At 30.7% G+C, this 10,829-nt stretch overlaps 1 protein-coding gene across 3 annotated transcripts; it reads right to left on the bottom strand.

Annotated features, from left to right (window-relative positions):
* Positions 1 to 3,090: 3,090 nt before the first annotated feature.
* LOC133671615 (disease resistance protein RPS6-like) lies at positions 3,091 to 8,638 on the bottom strand. 3 transcript variants are annotated; one of them, XM_062092420.1, is made up of 7 exons: positions 7,757 to 8,638; positions 6,176 to 7,247; positions 5,766 to 6,074; positions 4,804 to 5,694; positions 3,956 to 4,724; positions 3,667 to 3,737; positions 3,091 to 3,548 (listed from the first exon to the last, which is right to left on the bottom strand). In XM_062092420.1, the coding sequence occupies exons 1-6, from the start codon at positions 8,242 to 8,244 to the stop codon at positions 3,721 to 3,723; spliced, it is 3,546 nt and encodes a 1,181-aa protein (XP_061948404.1). In that variant the 5' UTR covers positions 8,245 to 8,638; the 3' UTR covers positions 3,091 to 3,548; positions 3,667 to 3,720. The 3 variants fall into 3 exon arrangements, with proteins under 3 accessions (XP_061948404.1, XP_061948406.1, XP_061948403.1); XM_062092422.1 differs by having other exon boundaries at positions 3,091 to 3,527; XM_062092419.1 differs by having other exon boundaries at positions 3,091 to 3,538; positions 7,757 to 8,637.
* Between the last annotated feature and the right edge of the window lie 2,191 nt (positions 8,639 to 10,829).

Below are 10,829 nucleotides of genomic sequence, written 5' to 3'. Positions count from 1 at the left end.
TCGGTGTTTTTTGAGGTTGTGTCTTTCTATATATCTAGGTTATTAAGTGCAGTATTGAAGTCGACCTCAGAGAGGAGATGGAGATAACATTACCAAGAATATCTTTCTGATCCCACATTAAGAGGTCCAATCGGGACGGTGCCCTCCGGGGTGTACCAAGGCAAGAAATCCAAGAAGTACGGGAACTACGGTACTGCTCTTAATTTTGATTTTTGAATTTCCCTTGTAATCTTGTCACTTGATTAACTACTGTCGGAAGATTGATAATTATAAACGAAGAAACTTTTTCTTGGTATATTGTGATGGTTTTTATTGATATAATTTTTTACTTTTGTATTTATCGGTAAATATTAATAGAAAAATTTTCAGAATTATAACAAGTAAATAAAAAATGAAAATAACGTATAACTTTTAAAGACATCATTATTAAAGAAATTAACTTAACAATAAAGTATGTTTGAAAATATATTGACAAAAACATTTCTTTAATATATACTGAAAGAATAAAAAAGATAATTATAGTAGGATTCAAAAAGATAAATCATATGGTGACGTGATGTTTTTACAAATAGAATGACCGACAAAATAATTATGTTAGTTCAATGATATTTAATTTATGACCTGGGGATTGACTCTCTTCTCTCCCTCCATTTCTTTTTTTTTCTTATACATTTTTTTCTGCAACAAATATCCCCTCCCTCTCAATCTTGACACAATTCAACCCCCACAACAAATTCGGCCATCATAACATTCAATTTATCAGTATTCGAGTTCTGATTCAATTTTTTTTTTAGGATTCTGTACTTTAATTAAGCAAATCTATTTTTTTTGTTTGAATTCAATTTTAAAATGTCCATTTTTTTTTTGTAATTTTTTTATAGTATATGTATTTTGATTGGGTGTTTATTTGTTTTATAGTTTTTTCTCATACAAATTTGTTATATGAATTTATGACTTGTACATGTTAGGATTTGTTTAAAATTTTGGAAAATTATATTTATTTGTAAATTGATAAAATTTATGTTGAATTTGTGACTTAAATGTTTTGTGATGAAATAAATAATGACTTGTTTAACACTTATATTTTATATTTGGTTAAATTTATTGTCGAGTTGAAATTTTTGGTAAATGTATAGAAATTCAAGTTTATGTAGATAATTGATAATGAATTAATAGTACTATTTATACATGTTTTCATTATTCTTTTATATGTGTTTGATATCAGTAATGGATGATCATTCATAGATATATAGATCTTCAGCCTAGGGATTACGTATAATGAATTATTATATTGGGGTAAGTTTTTTTATTAATTATGTACTATCTAATCCGAAAAATATTAGTGAAGGGAGTATTAGATATCCATATAAAAAGTGTAAAAATAAAATTATTCTCGATCCTGACCTCCCTTTAAGCTTAAGTCAACGTTACTTCTTTTATAGGCTTCTCAGAGCCTTTTTCAACTGTTTCCCATACATTTTAAGAACCTAACCAAGCTCTTACTCGAATACACCAAGTCTCATAGTTATCCTTTATCAAACAAGGACATTGAAATGAGAAGTTTGAAATCACTATCTCAAATAATTAAACATAAGCTCTAATACCACTTCTTGAAGAAAAGGATAAACTTAGGTCCTGTTTGGTTGCTGGAAAGTAGTTTTTTTTTTTTGAAAATGAATTCTGAAAAAATGAATTATTTTTCGATGTTTGGTAGTGTAATGGAAAAGTTGGAAAACATTTTTCAGTATTTGGTTATGTTATGGAAAATGAGTTGGAAAATAACTTATTAATGTTTTATTTTTTTCAAGTTTATTAAAATAATGAGGAACAAATCTTACAAATTTAAAAGTTGAATGAGAATGAAATTGAAAAAAAAATATAATTTCATAAATTATTTCAAATAAAATAAATAATAATAAAAATAATAGAGATCAAATCTAAAAACTAAAAAAATTGAAAGATGAAGAAATTAAAATAATAATAATTAACATTTCATAAATTATTTCAAATAAAATAAGTAACAATAAAAAGAATGAGGATCAAATTTGATAGATAAAAAATTTCAATTAAAAAATAATAAGGGAAAAACAAATAACAATTATAAAAATAAGAACCAAAATTAATATAAAAATTAAATTCTAAAGGATAAAATTGAAAAACAAATATTCAAAACAAAATATATATAACAATCAAAAGTTTGAAGATCAAATTTGATATAATCATCAAATAATATGACATTTCTAAATTTTTTACAACTTTCAAAAAGTGTTTTCCGTCCAAAATTAAAAAAAAAAACTTTTTTGAAAACCAACCCAAATTTTCCTTTGACTGGAAAGTGTTTTTCATTGACCAATTTCCTAATGACAAACAAACACAGGAAAGTTTAAAAAATAATTTTTCAAAAACTGGTTTCCGAGAAACAAACACAACCTTATAGAATAAAGCTAAAAACACAATGAAAAATTAAAAGAAAAGATATTTTTCATTAAGTGTTTTCTTAGAAGATATAAACTATGAGCTCTTCTTCGTAATTATCTATACTTATACTTATGAATTATACTTGTGATTACAAATTTATTTGTAGGCATTAAATCTTAGACCATGAATGAATTAAAGTACTCAAAAAAAAAATTTAATCTAACAGGAATTCTAAATAATTCAATAATGATTCTAATTAAAAAGTCCAACACAAACACAAATTCTCTTTTTATCTAACAGATATGTATTGGTTCTCAACAAGTCATGGTTGATTCTTGAATCTTCACCATATAAACACCCTATGATTGGGATCAAGCACAAGTTTAGAGCTTGTTTATAATGTTTATAATCGTGGCCTGACTATAATTTCCAAAACACTTTAATATTTTTTTTTGCTCCAAGTCAATTTTTTTAGTATTTTTTTGATTATTTTTATATACTAATATCAAAAATAAAATTTTAAAAACAATAATAAAATATTATTTTAATATATTTCTAAATAAAAAATATTTTAAAAAATAAACTCAGCCACAATCTTAAACACATCTTAATCCAACTTTCTCATAGCATTTTGACCCGAAACAGCTGTATCGACATGTATTGAAAAAATAATGAAAAACAAAGAGCTAAACTTTCAATTATAACTTGTCAATTTTCAATATCTACTCGAAACTCCTTCAGAAAAGGATTGATCACTGTTACAAGACAAGATTGCAGTGTATGACTACGAATAAACTCATGAATCTGAACAACAAAAAAAGTAGATGCAAAATTACGTACTAATAGCCTTAGGTATCAGAAACAATCAGCAACAAGAATGAAGGCAAGACAACTATAATATCACTCTTGTCAGAGTCACCGAGCACAAGTTGAAATATAGCAGACCAAATAAATCGATCACAAAAAAAGGACCTTCGTAAAACAAAAGAGCACAATCAGTAGTTTTAACAGGTCTATCAGTTGGTGTTGACAAAGTAAATCCATCTGATGCTAGTAAGCTCTGTTGCCAAACTTTTAGCTTCACTCATTGCTTTGCTCTCTGAATAAACCTGAATAGGAGCTGTCCAAAACTTCAAATTTCAAAGACTCAACATACAAAAAATCGCAACTAAATATCACCAATTCCCAACCATATGTTTGGGTGTGTGTAAAATGATGAAAGTGGTAAATTGAGTGTTAAATTATCACCTGAAATTCGAGATCTGGAAGTAGAGGAAATAGGAAATCACTCTGTTTCGAAGCTCAAGTTGGTGGTGGAGCTGCACAGAAAATGGGAGAGAAGAGAACAAAGATAATCTTGATGAGTACTTAACATTTGATTATTTCTCCTAAAACTGCAAAATAAATGATCCCACAAAAACAAGAACCTAAAAACACTTTCCGGACCGGACAATTATTGTTCATAATTTTATGCTATACATTTTTTAGAAGAAGAAAATAAGTTGTAAGAGTAGTAAAGGTAGAAAAGGCAACTTACGAATGAATTGAGGTGCAAAACAAAGTTGGGATGTCCATGAGAGAAAGAAATAAGCAAATGTCAAGAAGCATAGAAGAAGGAGATAACCCTTTCGGTGGGAGAGAAAAGACGTTGCTGGGCTAGTCTTGCAGGATTTTGAATCACCATTTTCATGATCAATTTCATCACCTGAATCCTCAACAGAAGAACTGCTGGAACAAAGAGAATAGTAATCATCTTCTTGGTCACTCAAATCCTCATCAGAAATGCTGAATAGATGTGGATTCTCATCAAATAGAAGATAGACCCCACAGCTTTTCACCTTGCAATGCTTTTCAACCTCACGCAACTCCATCTCTGAGGTGTTCCGATCGAAAGATTTCGCTTTTGCTTTCGGGTAGAATTCAAATGTAATTTCTTTGTCAGAGTATTTACTGAAAGAATCTTCTTTCCAGTTCTCGTGCCACAATAACATGTGATCCGAGTCACGCATCTTTGAATCCTGGAAGTTATATATCTCACATTCTGTCTTGAAAATGATATCATCATGTTCACAATTATTACTTCTGGCATGGCATTGCCATTTAATGTTTATGGCTTTATCTTCCTGAAGCAAATCATTTAATGGAACTGTATGGTGAACAATCAGGCAGAAAGCAATTGCCTTGAGCTTATGACAGTCTGAGGGCAACTGAATGGCAACTGAAGATCCCCAACTTCGATTAATGAACCAATGTGGAATTTCACTTCCTGGTGAAAGAATCTGAAACATGTCTCCAATATTTCCAGACTGTATGACAGAAATTATATTATTAGAATAAGTAAATCTAATCGACTATGCGTGTGAGAGAGAGGGAATGTAGAGAGACCTGAATTTTCAATTGCATGTCTTCCATTATTGCATTCTGATCAAATCTGAAGCAATTTGCAAGATTCAAACGTATCGATTGGCTTAAAGTGCTGCTTGATATGGTTTCTAATGATTCACAATCCCTTGCTGATAAAATACACAATGAAAGTGGAAGCTCCGCTAGCTCTTTGATAGATGCTCCATCTAACTCAAGAAATATCAAAGATTTCTGATGCCTAATTGATGATGGTAGCTTCTTAATTGCTGTTCTACCCAAGTAAAGTGTTTTCAAAGATTTCATAGGCCTCTTGATTTCTGGGAAGGTCTCAAGTTTTGAGCAACCAGATAAATAGAAATTTTCAAGAAATTTCAATTTACAGATGCTGCTTGGGAGTTTAGATAGCCTTTTACAGTCGAACATATGTAAAGACACAAGTTTCGTAAGAAACTCAATTGATGAAGGCACCTCTTCTATAGCAGTTCGATCCAAAAGCAACACTCTTATATTTTCTGAAATCACTGGAAACTTAGTAATATTTTTGCAACCAATCAGAGAAATTTGTCTCAATTTGATTGACAAGGGCACCTTTTCTACAGAAGTCCCACTTAGGTCTAAATATCCTATATCCGCATAAGTCTCTGGACAATTCCTGATATTTGAGCAACCTGTTATAAAAAGTTGTTCGAGACATTTTGAATCAATCTTTCTAGGAAGAGTTATTAGATTATGGCAGTCAGTAAGATCAAGGCGTTTCAGTTTCTCCAGATGTTGAAAGGACGATGGAACCCTTTTTAAACTTTCACAACCACTAAGATTTATATACTCTAAATTGTTAGCTTTTGATAAATCTGGCAATTCAGTCAAATACCGAGAGGAACTGAGGTTGATTCCTTTTAAATTCAGAAGATTCTGTTGCAAAAAATTGAGAGGATTAGAATTTGGTACTCTATAATCCATAGATAGAAATGTTAGCAGCATACCTGTTTTCCACTCCAAAGTTTCTCTACCTTGCTCTCAGAAAAATCAAACTGGACGAGGTTTTCAGCACTAAAATCCTGTGGCAACGATTTGGAAGGGAATCCATCCCAGTGGAAATATCTAAGCTCATTGGAAAGATATTCAAGGCCAGAGTGAGGAAGGTGCACTCTGTTTTTTTCGACCTCGAAGTAAGAGGGATTATGGAATATGAGAAATTCAAGACAGTTCATCCCTGCAAAGGAATCAGTTTTCAAGCTCATTTTCCTTGATTTGGACATGTCAAGGCATATGCCTTTAACTCTTTTTGTCCCCTGAAATCAAAGACAGAATAAATAATTCATAAAACATGTGGAAGCAAGGTAAAAATATCTATCAAAAAGAGGGAAACAAAGGTCATGAGTTTAACTTTAACCTTGTTTTCCTTCAATACTTTATAGATATCCTCAGGATCAAAAAGCCTGCTACGTTCACCGGGATCCTCAGATTCGTCATGAACAATACTATAAGCCATTTCTTGTAGTAAATCATGCATCCCTAGTATGTTGTCCGAAGCCAATACGAGAGATTTATCAATTAGAACACTTATATAGTAATGCACAGCAGGACACTTATTCTCTAATATTCTTGTAAAATGGAGTCGGTTGATTCCCTTGAAGAAACATGCAATGTGAAGAAAAATACTTCTTTGCTCCGTATTCAGTCCATCAAAACTGACCCTCAACACATTTAGAATTTCAACATTTTGAATCTGGCCTAACCCATTCGATGCACTGTACCAATCCTCTCTGCTTTTGTCACAGAGAGCTGAGCCCAGAACTACAAGCGCCAGTGGATTGCCTTTTGTATAGGTCACCATCCTGCCCAACAAATGTATATGATCAATTGTGGGACAGGTCTTCTTGAAGGCTTTCGTTTTAAAGAGCTGAAGAGCATCCATGTGATTCAATGCCTTGACCTCATATGTTGCGTCAACCTCTTGGTTTAGCACTTGCTGATCCCTACTTGTCACCAGAATTCTACTTCCAGGACCAAATGCATCACGTTGCTCGAGTAGCAATTCCTGCAAAACCATTGAACTATCTACATCATCAAAAACAATGAGCACCTTTTTTCGGCGAAGGCTATCTTTTATAAAAGGGCTCGTCTCCCAAATTTTCTGGTCCAGTACTCGCGAGAAAAATCTTCTTTGCAAATCAAACACTGTGCGTCTTTTTAATTCTTCCCTGACGTTCGCCATAAAGGAAAACCCTTCAAATTTGGTGCAAATTTTGTTATATACAGCTCGAGCGATAGTTGTTTTGCCTATACCACCCATTCCCCATATTCCTACAATCCGAACATCCTGCGTCTCCATATCCAACAACGATTCAATTTTCCTTACGTGTTCATCAATTCCAACAAGATTCGTGGGGTGGACGGGGAAGATTTTGCACAATTTATTCAGAATATCTTCGACAATTTCCTCGATAAATTTAGACTCGGACCTACAAATTTAAAGAACATATATTTGTATTGGAATGGACATAATAAAAGATAGAAAATGAAAAATTAATTTATCATGTCATTATAGCTTTAATAATGATTTTCTGTCTGGGTTAGAGTGAAACTCATTTTCACTTAGTTTATAATATAATATAAAGATAGCTCATTGACATAGCTCATTTTGCTTTTCTTCACATAATATATTAATATGTCGAAGCCAACCATTTTAATTTGATTTTCCTTGAATTGGTTGAAGCATCTGATTTAGTTCTTATTGATAAAAGTCTTTCAATTTAGTCCAATTATTCATAATTGTTTTGAAGATATTTATTCTGGATAGAAACAATCTCATTTCAGATCATTGAAATTAAAAAAAAAAAAAAGTTATTTAAACATCAAATTATCAAATCAATAGATGTCTTAGAATAGAAAACCAAAATCTATATGCAAGCAAAACCCTCTATATATAAATGAATCAACCAACATTATACATTAATTAAAGAAAGCTTACTCGATCTTCCTTGAGTCATGGCCAGATATGTTGGCAGCTTCGTTCAAAGCAGCTCTGAAACTTTGCTCCTCCTCCATCTCCAAAGCTTTCCTCTTTACAAGTTGCGCAAATGCATCTCCAAAGCTTCCACTTTGCTTTCTTACATCAGAAGGATCAACCGCGTAGAATACTGGAATAGCAATCTGCCCTCTAATTTTTCTGCTTTCAAGAATCTTCAATAGCTCATCTAAGCACCATTTGGAAGAAGCATACTTTTGGGAAAAAATGATCACAGAGAGCATGGAGTCTTCAATTGCTTTTACAAGTGATGGAGAAATTTCTTCTCCTCGCCTAAGGTCATTATCTATGAAAGTAAGGATGTTTTTCCGTTCCAAAGCTGCATGAAGGTGGCTGGTAAAACCAACACGGGTGTCTTCCCCTCTAAAGCTAAGGAAGACATGATGTTTTTTTGGAAGGTTGATGGTTGATGTAGAAGAAGAAGAAGCCATGAGATCAAAAAATTACACAAGGCTGTAGGGTGAAATTCTCTAGATCATATGAGCTGAAAGACAAGAGAGGACTATTAATCGGATATTCTTCACCTGATCTGCTTCTCCAACCATAAATTGCTAGAAATTGAACCTCATTTGGGCTTAGCCTTGCGAAGGGAAAGCAATCTCTTAATTGAAGAGGTACGAACACAAGTGAATAAAAACAAGAAAAGTGAACTGATAACAAGAGACATTGTGTGGTTTGATATTTATTGCCGAACAGTAACTTCACTGGTGAGTTTGAACAGGCCTCCTCCAGTAAAACTTCTTTCTTGGTTTCAAATGTGAGATGGTTCGTGGAAATTTCACAAAAGGAAGGTCTTCAGCGTTATGGAATCAAAGGCCTTGCAAGTCTTCACTTTACCATCACGTCCTTACTTTAAGTGTACAAAGCTTTGCCGCAACGTGTGGGATGATTATTCTTCTGGATTTGTACTATAAAAACGTATATATATACTAACAATACTCTAAAAGGCGTGGGTAGCTTTCCCTACGCCTGTACTTGTATATTATAATTATACTTATAATAATATAATAATAATAACATATATTAAAATAATCTGAGCTGTTTTTTATCTTTTTTGTTTTTAATTTTTTTTGTTTTTTTTGTTTTTTTATCTTTATGGGTTTTTTTTTCTTTTTTCTTTGTGTTTTTTTCTTTTAATATTTTTTTCTTAATTTAGTTTGTTAATGTTAAATTTTTTTATTTAGTTATCAGATTTTCATGACACGGATCCCGAGTTTGACGGGTCAACCCGAATTTTTTTTTGCTTTTTTTCTTTTTAATTAATTTTTTTCGTTTAGTTTAGTTTGTTAATGTTAAATTTCTTTCTATTTAATTATCAGACTTTCATAACATATATTTCGGGCTTGACGAGTTAACCTGATTTGACGGTTTAACCTAGTTAACCTGTCAATTTTTTTTTCTATTTAGTTATTAAACTTTCATGATGCGAATCCCAGGTTTGACAGGTTAACCTGGTTTAAAGGGTTAACCCAGTTAATTCAGATTTTTTTTCTTTTTCTTCATTAGTTTTTTTTTCTTCCTGTTGGTTTTTTTTCTTTGTTTTTTTCTTTTTCATTAATCTATTTAATTATCATACTTTTATGACACGACCTTGCAGCCAGACCCACATCCAAAGCTATTGGGTCTAATGTTGCAATCAAACTCACTTAAACTTAGGTCATGCAAGTTTAATAATATTATTAATATTATAAATATTACTTTTGGGTCAGGCGTTGCAGCCAAACCCAAGATTTTTGGATATAGCTTTACAGAAAGACCTAACACTTTTATATCTTATTTTTTTTTAGTTTTTTTATATAAAAAAAATTAACCCGCAGCATCGCGCGAGTCACGTAACTAGTATATATATATTTATTGTTTATAAAGACCTGGAGTTGCTTTCTAATATTTTAATTATTAAAATTTTTAACTAATTTAGAAAGTTTGGATAAGAGAACTAATTAAGACAATATTATCTTTAATACATCATATCTAAAATAAGTTGTATTATTATTAAGATTTTTTTGTATTTTTCTAAATATTAGTTTGTCTATTGGTTAAAACAAATTTACTTCAGGAAGATAGATTATGACTTTATGGATCAAATCTAGCAATTCTAAAGCTACTTTTTTTTCTTTTAATATTAAGAATACATTTCATGTATAAGTTTGTAATTCTTAAAATTAAAAAAAAATGGTTTTTCTTGTATATTTTTTAAAATTTAGTTCAAGGCCACCACAAGTTTAACAAACTTGTTAATAAGTCCATGATACAAGTAAAATATAAAAAGTATTTTTTTAATGTTTTTAGAATTTTCAAGAAATGTTAAATCATGCAATGTATTTTTGTTCTTTTTTCTCTTTTTTTCCTTCAAATTCTTGTATTTGTTTTATTAAGAAATGCAAATAATTTTTTTTTTTGGAGAAACTTGGTCATATGTAACTTAAAATATAAATATATGTTTTCAAAAAAAATGATTTTTTGTTGTTTAAAAAAATGATTTATTTAGTACAAGAAAAATATTTTATGTATAAGTTTATAATCTCAAATATTAAAAAAAAAAGATAAAATAGTATAAAATACCCAAGTTAATCATAAAATAGTACATTTTCTTTAAAAAAAAATATGAAAAATAATTAAAATTAAACTAGGGGGTGTTTGGCAAAACAAAAAAAAAGTTGTGAAAAAACATTAGAGCATGTTTGACAAACACACTCTTAGCTAAAAATCACAAGCTTAAAAATTTTCTTGAGGACATGTTTGCCAAACACGCTTTAACAAGCTAAAAATATATTTTTTCTTTGATGAATCTTGTGTTTGTCAAACATGATCTTAGGCTTTAAAATGATTAGCCTAATCATGTAAACTAGATTTCCTAGCTTGACCCAAAACCTGAAGGCTCAACCTAATCAAGTGGATTGGGCTTCATGGCTTGGTCCAAACTTATAAACAAAACATAAGGTCAAAACAAAAATTACAAAGATGAAACATGGATTTTTGGTTAAATATCTCAAGAACATGAAAAACATGGCTAAAA

The sequence above is a fragment of the Populus nigra genome, chromosome 13, assembly GCF_951802175.1.
Source record: "Populus nigra chromosome 13, ddPopNigr1.1, whole genome shotgun sequence".
NCBI classification, from domain to species: Eukaryota; Viridiplantae; Streptophyta; class Magnoliopsida; order Malpighiales; family Salicaceae; genus Populus; species Populus nigra.
This window is presented reverse-complemented; position numbering and strand designations above follow the sequence as displayed.